Source organism: Telmatherina bonti (genome assembly GCF_933228915.1).
Source record: "Telmatherina bonti genome assembly, chromosome: 13".
Lineage (NCBI taxonomy): Eukaryota > Metazoa > Chordata > Actinopteri > Atheriniformes > Telmatherinidae > Telmatherina > Telmatherina bonti.
In genome coordinates, this window is record NC_136611.1 from 26,424,449 (window position 1) to 26,451,719 (window position 27,271).

The 27,271-nt window shown below is 41.6% G+C and overlaps 1 protein-coding gene across 1 annotated transcript in view; it reads right to left on the reverse strand.

Annotated features, from left to right (window-relative positions):
• hmcn2 (hemicentin 2) overlaps positions 1 to 27,271 on the reverse strand; it is a gene marked incomplete at its 5' end in the record, with an annotated part of 45,022 nt that overhangs the window by 17,267 nt on the left and 484 nt on the right. Inside the window, 39 exons of the mRNA XM_079250858.1 lie at positions 898 to 1,094; positions 1,290 to 1,403; positions 1,516 to 1,677; positions 1,781 to 1,877; positions 1,977 to 2,164; positions 2,270 to 2,383; positions 2,495 to 2,713; positions 2,859 to 3,009; positions 3,413 to 3,555; positions 3,639 to 3,917; positions 4,222 to 4,379; positions 4,480 to 4,606; positions 4,743 to 4,887; positions 5,009 to 5,139; positions 5,239 to 5,430; positions 7,184 to 7,267; positions 8,197 to 8,448; positions 8,615 to 8,742; positions 10,652 to 10,811; positions 10,939 to 11,098; positions 12,376 to 12,488; positions 13,246 to 13,390; positions 13,638 to 13,765; positions 13,904 to 13,999; positions 15,023 to 15,217; positions 15,312 to 15,470; positions 15,546 to 15,659; positions 16,161 to 16,288; positions 16,574 to 16,715; positions 17,146 to 17,418; positions 17,675 to 17,796; positions 18,223 to 18,367; positions 18,477 to 18,740; positions 18,833 to 18,953; positions 19,040 to 19,146; positions 19,268 to 19,439; positions 23,902 to 24,024; positions 24,543 to 24,701; positions 25,784 to 25,854. Coding sequence (XP_079106984.1) covers positions 898 to 1,094; positions 1,290 to 1,403; positions 1,516 to 1,677; positions 1,781 to 1,877; positions 1,977 to 2,164; positions 2,270 to 2,383; positions 2,495 to 2,713; positions 2,859 to 3,009; positions 3,413 to 3,555; positions 3,639 to 3,917; positions 4,222 to 4,379; positions 4,480 to 4,606; positions 4,743 to 4,887; positions 5,009 to 5,139; positions 5,239 to 5,430; positions 7,184 to 7,267; positions 8,197 to 8,448; positions 8,615 to 8,742; positions 10,652 to 10,811; positions 10,939 to 11,098; positions 12,376 to 12,488; positions 13,246 to 13,390; positions 13,638 to 13,765; positions 13,904 to 13,999; positions 15,023 to 15,217; positions 15,312 to 15,470; positions 15,546 to 15,659; positions 16,161 to 16,288; positions 16,574 to 16,715; positions 17,146 to 17,418; positions 17,675 to 17,796; positions 18,223 to 18,367; positions 18,477 to 18,740; positions 18,833 to 18,953; positions 19,040 to 19,146; positions 19,268 to 19,439; positions 23,902 to 24,024; positions 24,543 to 24,701; positions 25,784 to 25,854 — 5,978 coding nt within the window. The remainder of the gene's footprint in view (positions 1 to 897; positions 1,095 to 1,289; positions 1,404 to 1,515; positions 1,678 to 1,780; positions 1,878 to 1,976; positions 2,165 to 2,269; positions 2,384 to 2,494; positions 2,714 to 2,858; positions 3,010 to 3,412; positions 3,556 to 3,638; positions 3,918 to 4,221; positions 4,380 to 4,479; positions 4,607 to 4,742; positions 4,888 to 5,008; positions 5,140 to 5,238; positions 5,431 to 7,183; positions 7,268 to 8,196; positions 8,449 to 8,614; positions 8,743 to 10,651; positions 10,812 to 10,938; positions 11,099 to 12,375; positions 12,489 to 13,245; positions 13,391 to 13,637; positions 13,766 to 13,903; positions 14,000 to 15,022; positions 15,218 to 15,311; positions 15,471 to 15,545; positions 15,660 to 16,160; positions 16,289 to 16,573; positions 16,716 to 17,145; positions 17,419 to 17,674; positions 17,797 to 18,222; positions 18,368 to 18,476; positions 18,741 to 18,832; positions 18,954 to 19,039; positions 19,147 to 19,267; positions 19,440 to 23,901; positions 24,025 to 24,542; positions 24,702 to 25,783; positions 25,855 to 27,271) is intronic.

Genomic DNA, 27,271 nt, shown 5'->3' on the forward strand with positions numbered 1-27,271 from the left:
CTTAACAAACTGTGACAAGGATCCAAGGTTAACTGAGACAGCATCACCAACACTGCTAGGTCCAAGAGGAAGAACCTCTGTTTTTTTATCATTAAAATGCAAAAAATTTATTGACATCCAAATTTTAATTTCATCAATGCACTTTAAAAGTTCAGTGGCACTGAAGCTTTCTTGACGTTTGAGGGGAATGTAAATTTGGCTATCATCAGCATAAAGATGAAAAGACACACCAAGCCTTCGGAGAATAGACCCCAGCGGCAACAGATACAATGAAAAAAGGAGCGGACCAAGGATTGATCCTTGCGGCACGCCACAATTCAAGGGGGCTGAGGATGAAGCAAAGTCACCCAATCTCACACAAAAACTCCTATCTGCTAAGTAGGAACGGAATCACTCCAAGGCAGCCCCGTGAATGCCCACTGTGTTCTCAAGTCGGCACAGTAGGATTTCATGATCCACTGTGTCGAACGCAGCGGTCAGATCTAACAAAACCAGTGCAACAGTATGACCAGAGTCAGTATACATCAAAATGTCATTAAAGACTTTAAGTAGAGCAGACTCTGTGCTGTGCAAATTTTTAAAACCAGACTGAAAAACTTCAGGGATCTCATGTGCATCCAGAAATGCCTTCAATTGACAAAATACAATTTTTTCCAGAAACAGAACAAAAGCGCATTAATATGCGCTTTTGTTCTGTTTTGTCCTGTTTTATGCTGCTTGTGTACAGCCACATGAGAAATAAACTGCCAAACAGTGTGTACCAGAAATGAAATATAATAGCATTTACAAATTCAAAAGTTTTTGACGAGGTCAGCTAAAATAACAATAAAAATGTTTATCATGATTCTGTTTGGTTTGCAGGCTGACACATTTCTAATTTAATGAATTTGTCCTGACCTGAACTCCAATAATCTCCAGCTGGTGACGATCTATCTTCAGCCCGTTCCCCGCAGCCAGTTGCAGACCATTCTTGTACCATGTGACCTCTGGCACAGGAACACCATGGGCTTCACACTGCAAGATGACTGAGGAGCCAACCTGAGGGGTCAGCAAGTCTGACTCAGCATCATGTCGCGGCTTCATGCTGGGTGAAACTGTTGTTTTAGACACAGACACACACACGCAGTGAAAAGATTGGTCGCATCAGAATTGGTATGACTCACTCTTGAACTGGCCCAAATCACAGCCGGCTTGAAATAAACATCTTGTTTTTGCATGGACATTGTATTCAGACTTCATCATCTGCATATGAATATGAATCGTGCAGATGGGTCACCGTGTCTGCTGACCATAAATGCTGAGTAGAATACTTTTCTGGTCCTGCCCTGCTGAGTTGCTGGCTGTGCACACGTACTGCCCTGCATCTTCAACCGTTGCTCGAGGCAACTGTAACATCTGGGCCCCTGCAAAATGTATAAACATGAAGTGCAATACCAGTTCCACAATCAGATTTCTAGAGGGGAAATGCTACTGATGCAAGAATTGTGTGGGAACTGCAGATGACCAGAGGCTGACCTGGCAGAATATGAATACCGGTGCTGAAATGGAGCACCTGCCCGTCTCTGGTCCATGTGATTTCTGGTGGAGGGTATGCTTGAACATCACACAGCAATGACACCATGTGTCCCTCAATTACACTAACCTCCTCCTCCTTTGGCCCGTTTATTTTAGGAGGCACTATAAATACAGTAAACAAGTAAAGCACAAGTCAGTCAGAACATCTGATAATACTTAAAGACACAGAAAGAAAAAAACTGAGAGTATATGAAGTCATCGTTACCTTGCACTGACAGACTGAAGAGCTTCTCGACTGTTCCAACCTTATTCTCAGCTACACACAAGTACCCAGCCATATCTGAAACCTGGACACTCAGGAGCTAAAGGTTCAAAGATAAGTGTTATTCCTCACTTCAGGATGTCCCTACTGTGGGTGTGACTACTTGCAAGTCAAAATCTTTATGTGTGAGACAACTAACCTGCAGTTGTGTTCCATCCTCGCTGATATGATGATGTGAATCTGTTTGCACCGGCTGCCCATCTCTCAGCCAGGAGATGACCGGAGCTGGATGCCCAGTCACATCACAGTGCAGGATCACAGTGCTGTTGACCACAGCTCCCATTTCTTCCATAAACTCTTCTGATGCTCCCATAATAACAGGAGGGACTGGGGATAGGCAAAACTAAATCACTCGTTGTGTATCATTTATTTGACATGTGCATATTATGACATTAGTTACCAATATATAAACATAAACATGTGTTTACTTACTAAGAATCTCCAGCTCAAAATGCATGTGGTCCTCCCCGGCCTCGTTAACAGCCTGGCACGTATACCTTCCAGCATCCTCCTGATGTACTCTGGGGATCTGAAGTACCTGTCCTCCTGAGAGAATAAAACCAAATAAGTAGCTTAATAAATACAAAGCCTTGCTCATACCAAAAAGAATACATAAATACCAGATCTAAGATCCCAAATAAAGGTGTTTTCCCTGACCTGGAAGTAGCGCCACTCCGTCAGCAGAGGTGAGTTTTCGACCATCCTTGTACCAGCTGAGTTTGGGTGGAGGAATGGCGTTACTCTCACAAGACAGGCTGACCGAATGCCCCAGGACGACCTCTCGCTTTTCGACCATGTCCTCTATGTTATCATCACCCTCATGTCCTAGACCCCAAGCTGCTTCCCTGTTAGGAACCCGTTGGAAGATTGGAGGAACTAGCAAGAAAACAGCACAACTGTGTCACTTCCTGCTGATTCATAAAGATTTAAACTAAAAGAAATAATCAAATTAAAAGTTTGAATGTGAGTCCTTTAACTCGCATTTAAACCAAATGTCACAATCAAAAATAATTCAACACACCTTGTATTTTGATATGGAAGTCTTTTGTGGCTTCTCCTGCAGAGTTAGTGACCACACAGGTATACTGTCCTTGGTGAGACAGAATAGCATTTTCTATGTGGAGGAATTGGCCCCTCTCCTTGATGCCAGTGTGGTAGTTTCCATTAAGCAACTAGGTATACAGAAAACAAGTCATATTTGAAGGACTTATCAAAATAAATCTACCAAACATTGACCTCAGATCAACTTCAACTCCTCTGTTAAATATTTTGTTGCACTCTCACATACTAAGAAGATAAACATTAAGCTGCATGTTCATGGGGGAAAAAAAAGAATCTTACGGTTACTGTCATAACGTTTTTCACTGGATTCATTTTAAGATATTGCTCGGATATAATTAACTTATTTACTCATTGCACAAAATGAGTAAGCTAGGAGGGAGGATTTGTCTTGAATGTTCCAACAGTGAATGTTGTAATTCATGCAGGCTGCCAGTAGAGGCTGATAGAGTTTAGACTTTGTTCCATGAAAATCACAGCAGAAGTTTGCACTAATTACAAGAATGACACACCAACCTGCCCATCTTTGAACCAGTTAACTTTGGGCTCAGGGAAACCTTTGGCCAAACAGGACAGAGTCAAACTTCCATTTATCTTCACTTTCTGTTCCTGACCAGCAAGTATGATGGATGAAGAGTCCCCTTCTATCTGTGGTGGGACTGGTAGGAAAAATAAAACAGGGAAACATTTAAACATTTTCCTTTCAGCACGATTGCTTGTCAATAATATAGAAATGACTAACCCAGGACGCTAAGAGAGTAGCGCTTTATTGCCGTGCCAGCTGGATTTGTGGCTCTGCAGGTGTAGAAACCACTGCTGTCTCCTTGTGCTGAGCCCAGTCGCAGAGCCTGCCCACCGCGGGTGTATGTCCGCTGCGGAGTGGACACGATGGGCTGATTGTCCTTTAGCCATGTGATACTGGGTGTGGGTGAGCCCTCAGCCTCACAAGAGAGCACTGTGGGAAAGCCTAGCACCACTGATACCTGTGAGGTATCATTTAACCCCTTGATAGTGGGAGGAGCTAAAGAAAAAGGGAAATTATTGAATATTTAACAGCAAAGTAGGGACCTGTTTTCTGTGGAGGACCTCCTAAGAGAGCATTATATTGGGCAAATTGCACCCTTACACACTAACAGTATAGCATACAGCAGAGAGCCTATAGCACATGCTTTTTAGATGAAAATCCCTTGAACCTGAGTGTAGGGGATTTACAACATCAGGTAAGAAAAAAACTGTATCTAAATATCTGTTTCCGTCCTTGTTTGGTTTCTTGTAATATTCTATTAAAAAAAATGGATCTGCTTTTGTTGGCAGAATGTTGGTACCTTGTACTGTGAGCCTGAACTGGCGCATCTGAGTTCCTGCACTGTTCCTGGCCAGACACTGGTAAAGCCCCTGGTCCCTCAGTCTTACTGACTTCACCTTCAACACCTGACCATCTTCCAGAAACTCCACATGAGGGTCTCCATGACGGGACAGAACCCTGAAGAAAGAGGGATGAATGGGGAGGATGATTTCATCTGTACAGCGACTTTATGGTCCTGTCTGTTTTGCTCTATGTCAACATCATTAAATTGACTTACTCTCCATCATGACTCCATTCCACTCTTGGCACTGGTCTCCCACTAACTTGACACTGGAATTCCACTTCTTGACCCTGTACTGCAGTTAACTCCTGCAGTCGGGATGTTCCAGAGATGACTGGTGGAGCTGGGAAAACCATTAGATACCCACTGATTAGGTTAGTGCTGGACATGCTGAACAATGGCAACGTAATTCCAAGGTGTTTTCTTTCTCTGCTTTCACATTGTGAAATGTAAGTGTGACAGCGTGTTTATGAGCTCACCCTGCACCACAATGTTATATTCTCTCTGAGCCTCTCCAGCTGAGTTTTCAGCTACACAGGAAAATTGTCCTGCATGTTCAGGCTGAACTCTGTAGATCCTGAGCAGCCTATTCCCATTCTGAAGATACACCCCAGGGCTATCCACCTGGACATATCATGACCAGCTCAATAAATCATTGATTTTTGTTGTTGTTTTTTCTGTTATAGAAAAAATAGCCATGGCACTGTACAGCTAAAGATCAAAATGGCACATGTGACACACTCACAGGGTGGCCATCTTTAGTCCAGGTTATTGATGGAGAGGGGATTCCAAAGGCATCACATCCCAGAGTGAGAGGTTGCTTCAAGGTTACGGTGAGATTAAGCTGCTGGCCATCATCCTGGATCTCTGGAGGAACTTCAGCAGTGCAAAAGGAAAAAGATTTTTGTCATTATTATTCACAATTAGTTATTAGTAGAGCAAGAAGTAGCTCCACAGCCAGAAACAAATTCCTACCATTCACTTTAAGCCTAGTCTTTCTCTCTACAGAGCCTGCATCATTGGTTGCCACACACTTGAAGTCCCCACTGTGGCTGGCAGATGCTGTGCTAATTACAAGCGCTCCATCCCTCGCCACAGAAAACTCAGATTGTTCGGGGTAGATCTCCAGGCCATTTTTGAACCAGCGTACTTTGGGACGAGGTGAACCTGCAGACATAGGGATAAGAAAAGGGTTTCTATGTAAGGAGAATATGAGCTTTCCTTGCCACGTCTCACAAAACGAAAAGTTACTTTCATCTCTGCGCTTCTCAGCAGGAGAACTAATTGGGCAAGCGGCCCGGACTAGAAAATGCCAGCTCTTCAGTTATCGGCAGGGACAGCAGGGAAGACTGTGCCAAAATGCTGTCCTTGTAGCCTGCAGGCACATCCAAGGTTAGAGTAACATAAAAAAAAAAAGGAAACACAGTATGGTGGAGCTATATAAGATGTCATACTTAAGACACGGACTGGAAGATTTATTACCAAACACCAAAATGAGAGTCTTGAGCTTTAAGAATAGTATCAGTTCAACAAGCAGTTCAAAGGCACTGGCACCTTCACACAGAAGCCTAAAACAGATGTTCTGTGGATTACTAGGTGGAAAAAAGCTGGAAATGGTCAACAGGAGGAAGGTGGGATGGGGAAAATGTGAAAGATTTTGCACCCAATGCAATGTGTGAGTCACTATGACTGGGCAGCACACAGGAGGAAACACACTTCTTGTAGCCCCAAGACCTAAAACAAACATTGCAGGTGAGATAGGAAATCAAATGCAGCACATTCGTAAGTCCATGGGATGCTAACCACAGCAGACCATGATGGGCCATGGTGATCTTATTGCATGCTGCTCCTATGAACATGTGTTTACAGTTAAATAGTTCTGAAGCTAATTTATTATCTCATTGCTGTGAGGAAATGCGTACAGATGTTCTGTTTTAGATGCAAACAGTTCTCATTAAAAGAATATTTTTTCATCGCTTGTGCCAAGAGTGATTATGTCTTCCATGTGTTTCTCCAATAATTATTTTCTAGTAAATGATATGTGCTTATTGATGAATTAACAATAGTCTGCTGGCAAAGACTTGCTTCCCACATACAGATAGATATCACGAGAACAATGAGAGGATCCTTTACCTGCTGCTTATTGCCTCGCTACAGTGTCAAGAGTGTCAAGCATGTGTGGATGATCTCTATGAGGCATGGTGCAGTCTGCCTGCCTCCATAGTCTGCATAGGAGGAGGGCTAAGTGTGGCTTCATCCTCCTCTTCCTCTGCTTTACAGTGGAGCGCAGACATCTTTGTCCTTTATCTGCCAGCAGCAGCCTGTAATTAGGATTCCTCTCCCAGCAGGCCATGACGCTGAGGAAAGCAGATGTGGCTCGCTGAGGCAGCAGGCAGACCTATGTTCCAGCTGTTGCTCCACATTAGATACAGTCCTCACCTTCTCTCACCATGCAGGTTTCCATGGCATAGCTCCACACAAATAATACCTGTTTGCAGGTGCTGTCAGACTATAACTACCCATCAGTGCATCCACAGACTTACACCAGTGCTAACTGGGTTGTGATTCAACAGTAGGTTCCCAGAATGCTGGGATGTTACACCTGGGATGTTGGAAGATGGAGACAGCTGAGTGTTGCAACACAAGAAGGTGTAGCTTCCAAGAAAACCAGGATACTGTTACCATGCAAGATCATGACAGTGTAACATCTGAATGAGGGAGCAAAGATACACATTAATGTTCATATTCAAACAACACTTTTCTTTCCTTTTTTCTGTTTTGAGGGGGCAGGGGTGAAGGGGGGGGTACATCATAAAAACATCCATAAAAGAAAAGGTGTCAATTGTAGGCTCTAAAATATTCATCCACACCCTGTTAATAGCACCATGTCAGCCTGACTCAGCTATGAATCATGTCATACCTTCAGCACGGCAAGGGATGATGACCTTGCTGTTCGCCACTTTCTCCATGATGGTATCTCCAGGTTCTGCAAAGCTCGGCACCTCTATGAGTAGAAAAGGAAAAGTTATATGTGAGATTAAAGTGCAAGCGCAACTAATGGGTTAAATGTGTTCTCATTATTAGTCAGTTTCAGGATATGGGAATAAGTCAGCAAGAATCAGCTCTCAGATCCTCTTAGAAAAGTCTGTACTTGTAATATTTGAGAAATCTCACAGGTACTTTGTGGTCATCAGGCAACACAATATCAGAAACCGGTTATAGCAATCTCTATAGGCCTTGACTAGACCTCTTAACTATCATTAATCAGGTATCTTTTTTCCAGGACAGACCCAAAGAATAACATATTGCATAGTAACCACAAAGAACACATCTTAAACAAAAGCTACCCTCTAATGCAATAAATTGGCAGAAATAATCAATACACGTAATCATAATGGTAGCTGAAAGAAATGAAAAGGAAAAAATAAAGAAATAAAGAAAAATATGGATGAAGGTATTCAGAAATCACCAGAGCAAAAGAACAAATCCAGCTTAAACTAAGGTAGCTGTATTCTAGTTTTACCTAATTTCATGCAAACAGTCTTGTGCTTTTAACAAGTTATTGATTTAGCAGGCATGTTGTAAAGAATCAAAGATGGACTGAAGGTAAGTTGGATCCTGAGTTGGAGAGGAATGTGGGACATAAAAGGTGAATCATCTCTATCATCCAGTTACTAATGGGCTGAGAATATGTCCCTGTAGGTCCTCCTGTCTGATGACACAAATGATCGATATTGCAACTTCTAAACATACAAACCACCTCCCCCATAACAGGTCACTTATCTGCCTGCAGCATATAAAACTAATGCATTTCAAATGAACACAACTCTAAAAGCTGGGAAAGCTTATACTAAGGCACTAATGGTCTACATGATTTGCAAACTTTTTCTGTTTCTCAGACATAGTCTGAAGATTTAAACACATGATATTTACCAAGGATTTCCAGCTTGATTTCCAAGGTCTCATATCCGGCATTATTCTTGGCCACACATTGGTAAGTGCCCTGGTCAGCAAGGCTGACCCGCTGGATCCGCAGTGGTGCAACGTTCTTTACACCAACAGGCTGTCCGTTATGAAACCAAGTGATCTCAGGGCTCGGCTCACCCTGAACCACACAAGGCAGAGTCACCGTTTGACCAAGCAGGGCTTTCAGGAGGGAAGGTGCTGGTTGAATCCTGGGCTTGACTGAAAACAGAAAGGAATATCGTAAATTCAGTTGCAACCATTAAGATTAGGTAATGTGTTTATATGAAGTACGTCAGTAACACTGAGTTTTGAATAAAAGAAAAAAGAAAACTAGCTTAAAGCTTCATGAGAAGTTGACCTTACAAATGAAGCCCCACAGAGTTACCTTGAATGTGTAAGTTGTAGCTCAGAGACACATTGCCTGCTGGGTTTTCTGCAGTGCAGGTGTATAGTTTACTATCAATCAGGCGCACATCCGCGATCCTCAGAGAGCCTGAGGGCAAAACGGTGAACCTACGGAGACGTACAAACAAATAAACGCAGAAAGCGATTTTAGTCACTGTGGATCTACAGCCATTTCTTTAAGGAAGTATTTCCCAGTTAAAGCTGCTAGCAGGTATAGATTCATCTAAGCACATGAAAAGTAAATATCAGTAAAAGAGTAAAAAAAAAATCAGGTGGTTTTATTCCTGTACTGTATTATATTTAAAGTACCTTAAAGTGACCTTATGATGTAAGGGTGGGAAAGGTCAAAGACTGAAAAAGATCCTGTCGGGAACAGTAACTTGTGAAGCAATTGCTTTATGTTTCTCACCAAGGGGTCACGAAATAGAGACAAATTGAAAATCAAAAAGCTTGACTTAATGGTGGGCCTGGAATGCAAGTTTGTCCTGGTCTCCATTATCAATGTTTCGTCCAGGCTGAAAACAACCATGTGGAAAGCAGAGTTTATGCAGAACTAGCCATTCGTTTTTATGGATGTTTGTCACAGACAAACAAGTGGACAGATGGTGGTAATCACATACACTAAACTCTATCCAAAAAACATGCTTTGTAGCTAAAACAACGGCAGCAATAAAATGTAGGTTAAAGAAGTTACATGTAGGTCAGCAATATTAGCGGAGTATGAGATAACATGAATTGCTCTAGAGTTATGCAGTTGTATAAAGGGATTATATACAGAAAAGTAAACACACCTCTGTGATTTATCTCAGATAAGTGTTTCTGCTAGGCAACTGAATTATAACAATAACATGTTCATGTAAGTGGAAACGCGCTGCAAGCACAAAGAAGTCTCTATTTCAGCTCCCCATATGGTGTAATATCAGTTCCCACCTCCTTAAACAGCTGGAGGAGAGACGGCAGCATCCAACATCAGAACCGAACAACTGGTCAGTCGGTGCTCAGACTGCAGCACTGCCACTCAGCAGCACTCAGACATACGCGAGTCGAACCACCCCTCTCGCACATCCATCACTCCCCACACTGGTGTCAAGTCATCTGTGTACACAGTCTGGCACAAAGGCTAACTGAAACAAATTGGTCTCATCAGGATTATGTAGAAAACGAACACATCCACTGACCCAGTGCTGAATGTCTAGCAAAGCCGTCCATGAAAGAAATCTGACCACAAACTGTTGCAAAATATTTCACCAATCAGCACCCCCTGATCGAGTGTAGCTGAAGAGAAAAAATCTCGCTTCACATGCCTGTTTCCACTGTTTCCAGCATTAAAAAAAAAAAAAAAAAAGCATGGGATGTGGGGGTTGTTCACAGAGATGTGTTATTCTCATCAGAAAGGACTAGTAAAGAGTCAGCATGTTGTTTTACTGCTGTAACACTCCAGGGAATTTGAACATCAGGTAGACATGGCTTGTATCTCTTTTTCTGTCAGTTCATATTCCCCCCCCCCCCCCCACACCTTCCTGGCATCCTCCAGTCCGCCCCCTCTCTTTCCTTCTTTCTGGCCCCACACAAGTCATACAGCATCTGAGTCACCACAGCTTTCAACTCGCATGTCATTCTCCTATCTATCGTAAACCACTCTGTCTGGTGTCTGGCAATGCGTTTGTCTGTCATCTAAGCAATATGTGTCTACGTCTATGTGTCAGCCAACCTGTCTGCACTTCTAGTGGCCACACATGAAAGTATGGAATCAGGCCATGTGTGACCAGATGTTCCTCCTCAGTTTAGCTGGTGGGTTAGGTTTGGATCTACCTTGCTGCCCTTCAAAAGGCACACCAATTTAGCTCCAAACATTCGCAGCAGAGCTCTGAATGGAAGCCAGCTTCAGCCAGAGTCTGTTGTAAAACCTGAGTGAGATGCTGGTTTAGTCACCAGCATGGTAGTAGAAACACCCAGTCGCTTGATGTTTAGTTTCACAGCATGCTGGTTGCCAGAATAAGCTAAGACTTCCTCTTACCCAGCTGTTACAGGGGGGATGGGATACCCATTCCGGCTCCATGTGACTAGTGGAGAAGGGTTTCCCTGGGCCTCACAGGGGAGGACAACCTCTGTCCCCACCTCTGCAGCCATGTCTACTGTGTTGTCATGGCCGCTCACTCCCATTATCTTTGGCATGGCTTGAGAAGAAAAAGATGTTGTGAAACAACACACACACATACACACACAAATGCATGCTTTAAAAAGCTAACTTGCATTAAATACCATTTGTAAACCGAGTTGTTACTCTAGAACGTTTTGACTCACTGTTAACACTAAGCTGGATCTCTCGGCTTGCGTAGCCTACAGGACTAGTGGCAGTGCAGATGTAGATGCCTGCATCATCAGCAGTAGGATGGAGGATCTGGAGGTATCCATCAGAGTTAGGTTGAAGAGATGAGCCGTCCCTGGACAGAGGCTGCCTCCCCTGGAAGAATGGCCAGCATATGATCAGACAGGATACACTGTAAAAACTAGCCACTCGACAGTGTCGTTATGCTAAGCTTAGTTTGAGGTTTACAATAGAGCCTTTGATGTCTAAAGTAATTACAGACCACTCCTGGAATCACCCTCCATCTGCAATATCCACACACAAGAATGCAACCTGCTCCACAAGCACTTGCTTTGAAGATAAAATTACTTTTACAGATTCGCTTTTATCTGACAAGAAAAAAAATTTGCTTGCCTTGAGAGGACCACTCAGAAAAAATTTAGAGAGAAAAAGCAAGGACAAAGATCTGGTTCAGTTTAGCAATGTACTGTGCAGGAAAACACTATTTGTATGTTACTTATTCTGTTGTTATGGTCTCTTTTGCTCTTAATGGAAAAAAATCAAGTCACTCATTTTAATGCAGCCGCCAAATCCATTCTATACATTTCCATAAACCATCCTATGAGATAACAACGCGTGTAAAAAAAAAACCATTTAACTGATTATATTGTTGTTTGTGTCAGAGTAAGTGTTTAATATCATCAGATAATTCACATTTTGCATTTTGTGAATGAATCTTGCTGGTAGGGAAGACAAATGCACATAACTTCCTACATTCTCCTCTCATCAGACAATGAAGCATTGAACCGCTTCAACTTTTAGATAGATTGCTAGAGTACAATAAAATACTGAGTGATTTCTCACAGTTATGGAGTATTATGATAAAGTTGCCATGGCAACACACTCCCTGTTTAGGTTCGTCTAAGCTTGATTGCAGAACAAATTATTTCTGACTTTAGTGTTCTCCTATATGAAAGAAAGACCAAAGAGAGAAAAATGACTTAATTTGCCTTAAAAAGCTTTTGTATCAAGTAAAGTAATATCCAAAAAAATCTCACCCTGCCTTTTAGTGGCAGAAGGAAGACATTATGACTTACAGTAAATAAAAGCAAGCAGCAGAAGTGCATTATTAAACCAGTATTACTGGTAACCGTTGTTATTATCACTATAATGATACAAGTTTCGGATTTGTTGAAATTTGCACTCTTACCCTGATGCTGCTGTCTCTCATAAACTTATGCATGTTATTGTTTGACTGTTGCTGGTTTATAAAAACCAAAGTATTAAAAATTATTAATTTCAAGCTAAATAGGGGTCATTAGATAATACTTTGGGAATTAAAGAAAGCCAATCAGAAATGCATGCGCTTATAAAATACAGAAACAGCAATCACTCGGACTAAGTAGATTTGTGTTCTCCGTTTGACGTCCTACCTTAGACCAGACAACTTCTGGCTTGGGAACTCCACTGGCCTCACATGACAACGTGATGGCTACTCCCTCGTTGGCTATGTAGTGATATGGCCCAGCATTGATCTCTGGGGGCACTGTGGAGGTAGCAAGTTATAAAACACAGCTGTCAGAAAGACTGTGAAGAAACCAGCTCCAGCCGGACCAGCAGTTATGGGCATCTGAAGCACGTCTTCATTACAAGCTGATGACGAACGTTAATCTGGCTTGCCTGTCATTATTTGCCTGTGAATGAAATCACCCCATACATCAAAGCATGCAATAAATGAAGCCAATAGCTGTGATGACAGCAGGTGTTCGAATCATCAGCATAATGCTGTCTTCCATGCAGAGTCAGCACATTTCGCTGGCCTCACTGTCCAATTCATATTCTAATGTTCAGCATTCAACAGCTTATAGGAATTCTTTGTCACACAGAGATGATGGACCTTGTTGCTGCAAACTAGATGGAAAATTGAAACCAATTTTATTACCACACATGAAGTATGAAGCTAGAACAGGGAGATGATAGCTTAGTAGCTTAGTAGGAAACAGCTATTCTGGTTTATTATTGTGCACAGTGTGTGTTGCATTGTGATGGCTCTGCAATATATAAGCTTTGCAAAAAAGTTCTCAATATTAGTATGAAACATCAGCGATAATTGGCAGTTTTCCAAGGGGTTATCTTCTACATTTATTTACTGAGCCATTAGCGAAATGTCTGGTCTTCATCCAAGGCTGATTATTTCTCTGCTTGGCGTAGCTTCACAGGGTGACTTTAGTTCTTTTCATGTAACTCTTAGCAAAAAAGTGAGTACATTTTCCAAACCTCTCAGTACTTCATTAGTCTCCTACCGTGGACCTCCAGGCTTATTGTGATGTTTGTGGAGCCAGCTACATTCACTGCAGTGCAGACATAAGTTCCACTGTCTTCTGCGATGGTTCTTTCTATGTACAAGCTGCCGTCACTCCTCAAAAACATCCTCCTATTCACCCGAACCTGTCCAAACAACAACAAATATATAGAAACAACATAGAAAGAACCATATATATATATATATACATATATATATATATATATATATACATATATATATATATATATATATATATATATATATATATATATATATATATATATATATATATATATATATATATATATATATATATATATATATATATATGTTCCTCTAAAAAAAGGATCACACATAAGATCTAAATACAGATCTACAGTATTTACTTACAGGTTTTCCATTATGTGACCAGTGTCTCTCAGGAAGAGGTATTCCATCCATCAGCATGCAAGGGATGCTAAGGGACACACCAGTGCTAGTGGTGATGACTGGGGGAGCTTGGGCCAAGACTGGAGGCTCTGCCAGACAAGGAAATGTGAAGACAAATACTTGCCAAGAGCAGGAAAATAACTATTTTAAGGCCACATTTGACTTTGGAAACAGTATTACTGTTTCTAAATTTGCAGAACATGTATGGGATCACAAAAAGAGCCTACCCAGTCCAGTGACACTAACTCTGGCCTCTGCTTTGATGCTCCCAAACTGGTTTCTGGCCTCACAGATGTACAGCCCTTCGTCGTCCAGCCAGACACCTGCAGCCAAACACATGTCAGCCAAAACACATTACATGCGCAAGAAGAGTATCGCTGTGCTTGCACCAAGAAGTAAAAAGTTAATGTGAAATATTAAGTCTAATAATAGTTAGGACCTCTGCTCAATAAGTAATGTTATTACTGGTTTCTCTGCCCTGTAATTACCAGTTAAAAATAGAAAATAACAGGATTAATATGTTTTGGCTCATCTGCTAGCTGGCTGACACACATGTCCCACTCGGTGGATTCTCTGGAGACATGTGGGAAGATCGACCTATAATTCAATTCTTCTGTTAACCCAGTCAGGCCAGTGTTATAATCGGTAATGGCAAGACATAAAGCATTAGTGTCTAAACATGAGAAGCAGGATAGTAGGGGTTGGTGGATTTGTGTATTTCACAATATGATCAGAGATGTTTTTCCTAAAAGATGGCAGGTAAAAACTAAAGCCATCTGCAACAGATTGAGCTAATGAGGTCAGACAGCAGCAATAAATGGAGACAGTGGCATAAGTAGTCCATGCAAATATCTCCAGTCCTCCTTGGTAAAATATTTCCCACTAAACATTAATCTCAGGAGCACAAATGATAACAGCGAGTAACATTAAATTCACTTCAGGTTTGGAGGTCACGAAGTACTTTCATTTTTATCCGAGGAAGAGTCAAACAAAATAAAATACTCTTATAAAATACTCTCATATCAGACAGACTCTTGCAGAATAAAAGGCGTTAAAGACAAACAGTATTTTCAGACTATCGGTGCTGCTTTATGTAGGATGGATTCTTTTGGCATTGGATACAGTAATTCTATGACACACCATAAAATCCTGTTGCTTCCCTGTCTTAAGAAAATGTTAGCTGAATCTGATATGAAAGGCAGCACCTCTTCTATAAATACTCGCTTTGAAAGTCGCTTTGAGCCGTGTCAGTCAGCGTAAGTGAGCCATGAAGCTTTATTAGAAAGCACCAAACAGCCGAGATCTTTGGTCTTTGGTGCTGTGGTAGCGCTTTATCTACAACTTACTGTGAATTAGAAGCACTCCATTCTCCATCTGCATTGTTCTGCTGTGGCTGTCTGTCCTTGCAAGAATCTTTCTGCCATCTTGTCTGCGCCAGGTCACTGTTGGCTGCGGGAAACCACGGGCCGTGCAGGGGAGGGTGATGTTCTCTCCAACATTGGCAGTCACGTCATTCGGAGCCTCGGTGAACAATGGGCCCGCTGTTAAAGGTTTGAGTGGTACGAAATAAATTTTCCTTTGTATAAATTTGACAGTAAAATGGGTTTTATGTGGAACGCTGAAAAGCAGTCTCACCTCCAACCTCCAGGCCGACAATGCCAGTGGAAGTTCCAGCGGAGCTGCTCGCCACACAACTATACTGACCGGCGTCGACCTCCTGTATCCCCCGAATGTGCAAAGTCCCACGGTGTACATCCTGCTCTACAAATGGAGCAGAGCCAACCTCAAGCTCACCTGGAAACACAAGCAAAGTTAGACTACTGGCCTCCAGAAAAGCAACTCAAAAATGTGCTTCTGTCCTTATTTCACCTTTAAACCAGTGGACAAGGGGAGGAGGAACACCTGTGACTCGACACTCCAATGTTGCATCCCCACCAACAGACGCCAAAACCACCTGCTGTGTCACTGTTATTTTAGGCACCTCTGGAAGAAAGAAGAAGTGAAAATTACAGGAAAATACTTATTTTTGACACTGCAAAACAATAGATATGAAATGGCCTTAAACAGCAAACATAAGAAAAAAACACCAAAGTCAAAATGTAAACACAAAGGAAAATAAAAAGCTTCCATTTCACTCACTGACAGATGAGATGAATGGATTAGATTGTCTTTCTTACAAGCCTGTCATGGATTTGACAGATCAGCGTGTTTAAAAATGACATTCAGAGGCAGATGTGTGCTTCATTCCAGCACAGGAAGAGGTTGCCATAGGCCATCAATGTTAAGGTTTCTGTTGAGCACTGACTGACAGCTCTTACTAAAACTTAAGGTCTAAAACTGTCAGCGCTCACAAAACAAGAGAAATGTTTCATCTTGTAAAACAGAACAGTATGTGACTGCACCCACCTGAGCTCCACTCTACACTGGACACACACTGATTTTATTAGATAGAAAAAAAATAAAGATAAAAGTAAGATATCTGACCTGCATATGTTAGCAACACGGACTGAGAGGCAGCTCCAGCCTCATTGGTTGCCAGACAAGTGTAGTTCCCAGCATCTTCTGGGAGGGCCCCTCTAATGGTCAAAACCCCTTGCTGGTTTAGACTCAACCTGTATCACACAGTCAGCAAAAGTCATGTTTTTTTTTACTCTGTAGGATTACTTGCGCAGATGTAGAATTCATTACTTAATCTTTCTTCTATTTTTAGGGATCATGGGTTACATTTTTCTTCTGAATATGAGATTTCAGCAGAAATTTTATATGTAAAAAAAGTTTGAACTTTCCTAAACCACACAAACAAGATTTGGCAAGTGTGCCTGTAGTAAAAGCAGAATGTAATGATTCTCTTGACTCCACTGTGCCGGAGGTGCTGAGTGGGCTGAGAGTTCCCTTACCTCGGCCGATTAGTTAGGAACATGTTTCCATGGCTCCAGAAGAGCTGGGGAGGGGGGGAGCCGGACGCCGAGCAGACCAAGCGGATCTCATCCCCTTGGGAAAATGCCTGGGTCTGGGGGTGAACTACTACAGAAGGAGCCTCTGCATTTGGAGTCAAACAAGAAGAAAAAGCTGATTATAACTCAGAGCCTTGTCGAGTCTCCATGATGTCATTTACAGCATCCTTATCACAAAATTAACAAGAGCAAAGTTAATGTAATTACTGAACACCTAATGCCTGACATCATGGCTTAGTGAGGACAAGCTTCACCTTTATTGGCTAGTTTCTGAAACTTATTACACACATCTGAAAACTTGCCCACAAGAAAAGTCGGCTTTTCATCAAGCTTTTTTTTCTAAGCTGATGAGGTTTTTGTTTTTTGTTTTTTTCTGTGGAGGAAGTGGCTCAATCTGGCTGCAAGGAGGTTAAGGCAGTAATGGAAACCAGATGACAGGGGCCTGAGAGGAGCCACAAGGCCACAGTGTGTTAAGTGTTTAAGCAGATGATTTGCAGGGTAATGTCCTACCGTACCTGGGACAAAAAGCCACACTTTGATTCTGCTGTCTCCGTGAGCATTGGCAGCCACACAATGGTACTCGCCAGCATCCTGAGATCGAACCCCACTTATCTGCAGGGAGGAGTCAGAGAGGAGCTTAACCCTCCCTACATGTGTGCGAATGGTACGACCCGCCCGATGCCATGTCAGGTTATGCCGCATGGTGCCTTCCACCTTGCAGGACAGAACCGCCACACCTCCCATCGACGAAGTCACATTCACTGGAGGCTTCAAGACCGGAGGTGGCTCTGTTTTCATGGAAACCAAACCAAAACATCAAACCAGTCTTATCAGCGGTAAACAAACAGAACAAAAATAGTTTACCTTTTAAACTAAATGTTTGTGCTGGCATGCTTCGCATCTGGCTGATGTTTTAGACATGAAGCAGAGATAAAAAATAAAAGCTCTGGAACTTATTTCACAGCTTTGCCAAGACAGCATGCTAAATAACCGAATGGGATAATGCTTTTTTGTTTTGTGTGTGTGTGTGTGTCTGAGACATACCTCGAACGCTAAGCTGTGTTACGGCCCGTCCCTGTCCTACGCTGCTCTGTGCTATGCACTCATACACACCTTCATCATCTCCTGATGCATGGGTAATTTCCCATGAAGCTACAGCAGAATTCCTGATAAAAACACATGTGAAGTTGGTTGGAAGTCAACAACAGTGACAAGATCCCACTTTACATCATATTCTGTTAACATCTCTGAAATGCACATAGTTTTAATCACAAGTCAGCTAACATGTCATGGATGTAACCCAACGCAAGTTATCAACAGGAAGAAACAATAGTTGCTCAGTTCATATGTCAAAATGACATATGAACTGAGTACGTAATGTCCACAGAATGGGCTGTGTATGCTTGCTTTTTGAAAGATGAGCCAATAAAGAGTCAGGCAGTGCTAATGCCTTACAGACCTGCTCAGCGGTAACTGTCGAGCACAACTTAATTAGTGTCTTTAAAGCAGGTCATGAGTGCAAGAAGTCGGAACATCGGAAGAAAGTTGAAGGAAGACGAGCCAAATGAGTGTTGAGCAGAGGAAAGACTCACTGGAAGAGCTTCTCTTCTCCCAGTGCAACCCCACTTCTGGTGAATCTGAGCCTGTAGGGAATGTCACTCTGCACTGAGCAGCCAATCACAGCAGGCTGCATGTAAAATCCTTTCACCATGTCAGGCATTCTCACAACTGGGGGATCTACACATGGAAGGGAAGAAAGGTTAAAGTTTGCTGGAGAGATTGATGAGGTGTGAGAAACACTGCAGAGTGGTTTTGGTGAGGCATGCGGGCAGGTGGGGAGTCTTGCCTGGAAAGATGTTGGTGTAGGAGACACTGGACAGTCTCTGGAAGCGGAAGCCCTCCTCATCTTTGCCCGTTACCTTGATAAAGAAGCTCTGCTGAGGTGTGCGGAACTCCGGGAGACTCCACAGCCCTTGTTGGCCAAGATCAGAAGGCAGAGGTACAGGGATTGTGCGTAAAGAGCGGCCTGAGCCTGACACGAGCTCCACATGGCTCAAATAACCTGGAGGCTTCAGGCCGGTGCATTTTAGCATTACATGGGCTGGAAGTCCTGAGAGGCAAGGAAAGATTGCAATGAAGTCATCTTCAACACATAGTCTCTGTCAACTCAAACTCATGTAGCTACCAGAAATCTGTCAGCACCTTTAATTGGTCTCTCTCTGGTGTGGTTGAACTCTGAAACAGGCACAGTGGAAAAGCCAGCCCGGAAGTCCAGATTGCTGACCCCTGTAACCCTCAGAGTATGGCGCCCACTGCAGCTTACCTTTACATATAAAGTATAAAAATACTATTAGCAAATTACCACAAATTAAAAGAAACATATTTATGAGTTATCCACAAGAGAGGTACCTTGAGGTTCCAGGCCCCAGGTCTGGGAAATTTAAGGTTGATGACACGAGCAGAATTAGGAATATTCAACAGCTCTTTCAGGCCCTGCTCTACACCAACCACACGACCTTGTATAAGTAGAGCAAACGGAGATTATTCTGTGAGTAATGTGTATCCCACTGTTTGAAAGCAGTGATGATGTTGTATATCTGTGAAAGATAGATGGAACTATCATAAATGTTCAACTACCAAAGGGATCGCTCAGCTCAATTTGTGGCGCCAGTCCACTGAGCGACACAGTGACCTCTCTGAGGCTGGGGTCAAAGGGCACTTCCCATTTGTTTTCCTGAGCGCTGTCATGGTTGGAGGATAGCAGGTGGACTTTCATGGCCTGAACAGTTTCCTCTACCCACTTTAAAACCTGTCAGGAAAAAAAAAACAAAAAAAAAAACATATCACGCTGTAGAAGGCACAATCATTAAGTGCATGGGGCAAACTGAAGGAACACCTTCCCAACTTAGAAAGACTGGAAAGGAAAAGGAAGGGCATGACTGTGGCCTTTCCCTGACAAACCTGCAACCCCTTTCCCTTCCCCACTCTTTGTCTTTGGACTTTCTTTCTTTACAAAAGTATTCCACAGAGAGATTTTGCCTAAACAAAGGAAAAGTGAAACAGCTCAGCTGTCAAACTGATAACATACAGTTTTCTGCACTCTCAAGCATATATTCCCAGAAGAGTGTCTCTCACTGTGGAAGTTTGTCAAGCAGTAGTCTCGTTCCTGCAGCACAGCTTTCATGAATCATACAGCTTGTTCCTCAGAACAGAAGGCAGTAGTAGACGTGGGGGAGGGGAGGTATAGTTGGTTGTGCTTTATAAATAAACTTGGATATTAAACTCTATATTCCCTAATATGAACCAGACAAGATATCATTTTGAAACTGACAAAGTCCCACTTTCCTGTTAAGCAGTTTTAATGGAAGATCCCAGATGAGGTCAGACGGTGACACATTATGGCTGCATGAGGCTCATTTATTAGTCATTCCAACACTCCAAGCACAGATTAGCCAAAGGCTGAAATAACCATGGACAGGTTGATTATACTTAATGGTAAAAACAGCCATTACTTAAAATATCAAGTCGCTGTGGCTCTCAGGAGGCATCTATGACAACATAGACTTCCAGTTTTGACAGCTGCTTGACCCTCCATGTATATTCATTATTCATTATCATGGAAGTGATTCTGAACACAGTTTTCTCTTTGTTTTCTGTCAAATGAAAATAGGAGCAGCCAAAGCCTTTGACATTTTGCAGTTTCTTGTTTCAGTGGATACAAAAGACCTAATATGTAACATCTTTTAAACATTTAACAAGTAACTGATGTCTCGTATTTGTTCTGATCTCTGCAAGCAAACACATTGAAAACATCTCTTCCTCGGGTTCTTTGGAGACAGCACAAACAGCAACACATTTTGAGATATATTTGCAACAAACACAATAAGGAAGCCTTTCATTTAATCAACCAGAGTGTACTTTTTGTCCATCAGTCTCACTGACTGCTGACAGCAGCTGGTCCTCTTTGCCGTTTTACAACTGGAAACAGCTGTAATGTGTGCCACATGTGCAGCCATCACCAGCAGAGCAGGAAACTGCTATTAAGTGACCTACATCTGCCCCAGGACACAGTCTGTTTCTTATGCAAGAGGGTAAAGAGAAGTGGGCATTAATATGCTCTTAGAGCTCAGATAAAAAAGAAGTTCCGGTCACTGTAGATATGGAAGAGCACATGGGGGCCACACGGCCACTCCCTGTCCCAAACACCGGGGAATGCCGAAGATCTTAAGTCCTGTGAAACCTCATCTCGTAGGTCTCAGATGAGCAGGGCTCTAACAGGAAGGAGCCCCCCCTGCTATTCATAGCAGTGTGACAGATGGGCCAGAGAATAAGTGGTAGCAAAGGCTGGATGATGCTGAATGCGCCCTAACTCATCCGGACACATTACCTGAAGAGAAATATGTGACTCCGCTGCGGTTAAGCAGTCCAACTCCAGACATCCCACAGGGGCCTTTACCCAGGTTTAAACACCGCAACCGCAAACATTTGCTGTAAGATGTCTGGCTACAAACAGAGAGCACCAGTACCAGATGGAGCTCTTGCTCCTGACACACAGCAGCTCTCACTGTGGTAAAGAGTCCATACTGGAAGGAGACAGTTCCTCTATAGGAGATGTGTCTGTTTAGCACACTCAAGAGGACGACTGAGGATGAATGTTACCTGAATTTCATTTTATGCTTGAAAACCATTACCACCCGCCTTAACTCACTACTGAATCCACCTAATGAGAAAACCATAAGGCCACAACTTTAGACGACTTCTCAAGGCTTTTAGTTTCAGTGTATGTGCACCATAATAAACAGAAAAACTAAACCTGTAGAAATCTGACTAAATCTGCTCATTTCAGTTCATTATTTGCTGTCAGCTGACAGTAAATTAATCATTGGCTGACTTGTTATTCTTTTAATTTTTCAGGTCATACTAAGTAGTTTTTTATGTTTTACAGCTGTCTTGTGTTTTAAATTTTAGTCTTCAGTCAGAAATGAGAAGACTAGCAAGCAGACATCACAGCAGTCAATAACTGCAAGTTGAAATATTACAATCTTCATTTTGTGATAATGTCTGTAGGCTCCAAAAGGTGTTATTAATATAAAACCATGGCCCAAGTTTGACTCAATATAAGCTTTGTTTTCTTATCCACAGTCTCTGTTTGTCTCATTGATCATAATCAATCAAATGTAAAGCGTGGGTTACATAGAGATGACAATGAGCTGTTGTGTGAGGACCTGGAGCCAATAACACTGGGCAGCTGTGCTGGAAGAAGGGGAAGCCATGACAGATCATATCCTGGGATTAGAGAGTAAAATAAGCAGTCTGTTTTCGCTCCATTCTTCCCCTGTAGACCAAATTTTTTAAAAAAGAAAAAAAAAAAAAGCTTAAAAAAAAAGATTTGTATATTTCATTTGACTGTGCATAAACTGCTATTAAGAGAGAATATTATGGTTAAATTTCCACCACTTCTAAGGTTTTTAGGGATTAAAGGATTTGCATTAATTTGTAAAAAAGTATGCCACCCAAGAGCTATAATCACAGGGATCCAAAAAAACAAATGACAGCAACTTTATGTAAACCCAACCATGAAAATGAACATGATCATGCAATGTTTATATGTAACCGTACACTGAGAACTTAGTCAGGGGTTTTTGGGATACAAAAACCCATCTGGGATTAAGGTGAGTGGACTAGAGTAAATTTGGTCTTTTAAAACAGCATCATAAAAAATTGATATTCCAACTCTCTTCAAACAGCTGGTCGGATTATGGTGTGATAATGAACTGTGCTGCCCCACATACAATTAATGTGTGCTTGACTACATAACTTGACAAGAAACAGACTCATACACACACAACACATGTAAGTTCAGGGGTTCACTGGGCCACCATTGCACAGAGCTCCTGACTGCAGCCCAGCACCGCTCTGCCATCTCCTGTGTTGACATGCAGGATACCAGTGTCTCTTCCAGAGGAAACTCTGGCTTCTTTTACGTCTGCCGGGGAAGTGAGTCCTGCTGTCTTTGGCCTCTGAGACAAGGTTTATGTTACACGCTTCTTCTGATATAAAAGAATCACTCTGCTGTATTATATAAACAGCAAGTTTAATATCAGCGCTGGTATCGTTTAAATGCATTAAACGAAATAGTTTTAATTTTATCAGCAGGTCAAATGAGCTTTAGAATTGTACAGCTCCTGCTGTTCATGTGCAGGAAAAATATAGTGGCATGACAAAGACTGGGAACTCTGGTCAAAGTTTCTGTTACAATGAGTTAAAAAAAAAAAAAAAAGCAACCAGATTTGTAAAAGGTATAAAGTGCAAAATGACACATTTCTTTAGTATTTAAAGGGAAATTAATCAGCTTAAAATATAAAGTAATGAACCTACAATGGCAATGAGATGAGATTTTAACTTTACTTTATCCAAAAATATCTTTTGCAAGTTTTAACCAACACTGTTCCATAGAACATTTTCTTAAATGCTTCAGCCTTGCTCAGATGTTGATTTACAAACTTATGAAGGTAAAGTGTGCATGTGAGGAAGCAGAGATAGTTTAGTTCTGATGACTCCCCCAAAACGATAGAGCTGGTGTGAGTGCACAGTAAAACGTTGCATTGCTGGTTGCCTGAGAGTCTTCTAAAGCTTTCTGGTTTTTTAACAGTAAAAACTGGGTTTTAATTATCCTTACTACCTATCCTTACAGTAGTTCTTTTAGGATATTTTCTTGGATATTCGACCTCAAATTCATCCTTAATAGTCGACTCTTAATAGCCGTCATTTCTTAATTACATAATGCACAGGCTACACGAAAAAGATTTGTTATCTTCTAATATTCTCCCTTTCTTTGTTAGTTTCCATTATTTTCATTTTCAGAGTGCTAGGCGGTGACTTAAAGGAGCTCACTGCTGCTAAAAGTTGAAATGTGGAAAGGGGATTAAGAAGTCAGAGTCTTAATGAATCTTTGAAATTTGCATCCCTTGGTCTTCCCTTACAGAAGCTATAGTCCTAACAAGCTCATTAACCTTGGTAGAAGTTATCTGTGAGCAGCTGCGTGCATGTACAAAACTTTTACATGAACACAATAAAAAGCTTCAGTGAATGAAACTTAAAATGCTGAAAAAAACCACTCATTTTTTTAACGAAACCAACTCACTGAGCTGCACGTCTAAACATATATTTGTATCAGGTGGGCTGAAACTTTCATTTTTACTGCATGTAAGGGCTTCAGAACCTTTCAGCTATCAGTCATTGCAGTGCAGTGAACTTTGTTGTGCTCTCACCTCGTTAACCTGCTGCTTGTCCAAATGAAAGATTTGTCCGGAGGAGGTGGCAGCGATCTCCTCGTATGCCCTGTAACCAGGCTGGGAGCGGTCCCCGCAGTCCCCAGTCAATACAAATACAACCTCAGAACGAAAGGGAAGAGAGTTAAGAGGATTACTAGTGTTTAGTGTTTGCTTACCATTGACTTGCTTTCAGCTGGTTTTAAGTGACGCTAATGCTCATTGTCATGGCTCCTGTAGAGACTGGGACTGATGTAACTTCTGCTTTGTTGTCTAATCATTGGGAGCTTCAGAGGGATGTAAATTTTTCAGAGCCTGCCCATTGTACTCCTTTCCTTACAGCAGGCAGTAAATATAGCTATACTCAAAACTATGTAAGCCTGTAAACTTGGTCTCATTTACATGTAACAATAATCCTGAAGGCATCATCTAAAGTATGACATCACTATGAGAGAATCTGATTCAGACCAGGACTGCATAAAATGTTGGATGATGTATTTTTATCAGAAATTAAATCTTGCTATTTCAGTCTCATCCACTTCAACCATGCATCTTTTCTAACCGTGACACTTTACCTTTAGTGAATGAATATATGAGTCTGTAAGATCCTGATAACCACTGCAACCACCAGAGGTTAGTACCTGTGATTGACGGAGCTGCACCAGCCGTAGTACATCCCTTTTCAGGCGGTAATCTTTGGCCCTGGCATCAGTAAAGACATAGATGAAAGACCCAGGCAGGGAAACCTCCAAGGCTTTCTTTATAGCTCCTATACTCATCTCAGGGCAGTCGCCCCCGCCCTGTTTGATAGAAAATTCTCAGATCAATTATTCTGTGGTGGTGTAAATCACAGTCCAGATTATGATATGATATTACATCAGTTTAATGGATAACAATCTAATATTTGCTGATATCTAAAAATCTGACATGATTTTGATTTGATTTGGTTTTATTTGATTTGATTTGATTTAGGTGGCAGCTGACTTAACAAAGTAACTTCCATTTATCTGAAAATACAAAAATAATCATTTTATTCCAGAGTTCAATCAGACATTTTAATAAATAAATTTATTCTTTTGACAAAAATAGACTAAAATAGTATATTGACTATAAAAGTAGTATGTTGACTATGACATTTTTACATAATGCTTATGACAACTGAAAGAATTCATATGTGTATAGGTTAAAGCAGGATACAGCATAAGCCTTAATAATTCTTACTGTGTAAAACTAAGTATATTCAGTCTGATGAAATCACAGGGTTAGGGTTTTCTTTCTATCTTAATATTGCTCTCATAGGAAGTTTGCAGTGTTACAACAAAACTAATGAAAGTAATTCTGCATTTTTTTTTCTTAAACATGCCTTACAAATGATGATGACAATATGATTTATTTTGTCAATGCAAATGAATGCTATTGACTCACTTATTAGTGAATACATTAGTGTAAATCAATGCATCATTACACTCCTAGCATCTTGTAGAAAACAACTCCAAATGGAGTCTTTTAAAGTCTTGTTGAGAAAAATGTTTGCCATTCAGGGAGGGGAACATGTTGGGTAAAGTTTAAAAGATGTTTTTTCTGTAATACGTACGTTTCATTAGAGTAGCTTGGAGTAAAAAAAAAAAGAAAAATCAAATTAAAAAAATCAAAGGACAATGACACATAATCCAATGAGCTTATTTTCAAAGTGTGTGAGTACAACACCTATTAGAGAATTCACTCAAATCACCTCAATGTTCCTTCCCCTCTGGATGCACAAGGTTTTATCAAGTAAAGGTGGCATTTAATGTTCATCTGTTTTAATTTGTGTGTAATAATACACATTTCCCAGTAGTTTCCAGTACTAGAGAATTATAACTTTGTGTGTTTTGATTCCCACCTGGACAAACAGTTCCTGCAGATCCTGCTGGAACTTCTTTGGGTCAGTGGTGATAGACACGGGGCCAATATCTGCAACATCATATATTTCACAATATTTCTTTTTAATTAAGAAAATTTGATCAAACCCAGCCAATATATTCTGGTTTAATTATGCCTAAAATATAATATTTATTTCAACTAAATAACAGCTTTGTTATTCTTCTTCAACAAAACACCTAAATGAGAACAAAGGATGTAGCTGTTTCTCTCTCAGAAGCTCCGCCACAGTCAGTAAGTATCTTCATCATCAAATTTCCTTATAGGTCACAGTCCAGTTAAACCGGATTCAAATGACTGCGTTGTAGTTCTGTGTAAGATAAGAATCTGAATCGCATGCGCCATGCAGAGAAAGCAGGGATTGATGTGCTGGTTCAGAGTTTGTGTTAAACAGTCCAAAGCTTTGGATGGTGACAGATCCATTCATTTCTATAGGTGTGGTCAAGATTTTTTATCTATACAGCTTCCTCAGGTCTCAAGCTGCAGCACACCCAGACATGACTGACAGGAGAATGTCAGGGCCTGACACACTGACATCTTCAAGGAGGTCAATTGAACAGTTTAAAAAAAGCAGCATCTACACAGGGCATGTATTGTTCTATAGAAACACAAGCTTTTCATTGTGGTCAGAGACGGCCCTCATCGCCAGGCTCATGATTTCAGTGTCTGTGATGGTTATTCCAAATGTCAAAAACCCTTTTGATAAGTTTCTGGGGCTAACAAAGCTGCAGTCGCAGACATTTGTCAAGCTGATGATGTTTCTTGCTTAATCTCAATCTATTTTCCAGTACTGTTGGCTTTCAAGTCCTTGTGTCCTCCTCGTGGGGGCCCATAAAACACTGACAGCGCTGTCACAGCTCTTTGTTTGCCAGCCAGTGCGGCTTCTTTGCAATCTTGGAAGTTTACAATGTCCCCAAGGGCAGGGCACATTAAACACAGGCAACATGTGTGGTGTTAGCCGCCCACCCCCCACTTGCTTTCCCCCTCAGGCTGGCTAAACTGGGGGCTGTGAGGGTTTTCCGGAGGCTGAGGGAGGAGTATGGAGGGGGTGATTGGGGTAATTACACACAAGCAGACAGCATATGCTTCTCATCAGTGCACAAACACCATCAGAGCACTCTTATTTTCAAGCTGAAGGGGTTTTTTTTACATCTCGAATGACGGTAAAGAAGCTTACCTGTCCCATAAATTACTTGCCCTACAAACTCATATTGATGTATTAGATCATTCTAGGCTTCATGTGCTGCATGAGAAGGGCTTCAGATCAGTCTGCTAAGCATTACCATGCATGCAACAGTTCTGATTTTGCTGTGTGTGTGTGTGTGTGTGTGTGTGTGTGTGTGTGTGTGTGCGTGTGTGTGTGTGTGTGTGTGTGTGTGTGTGTGTGTGTGTGTGTGTGTGTGTGTGTGTGACTTTTCCCCAAAAGTATTTTGTAACTGACTGGTATAGA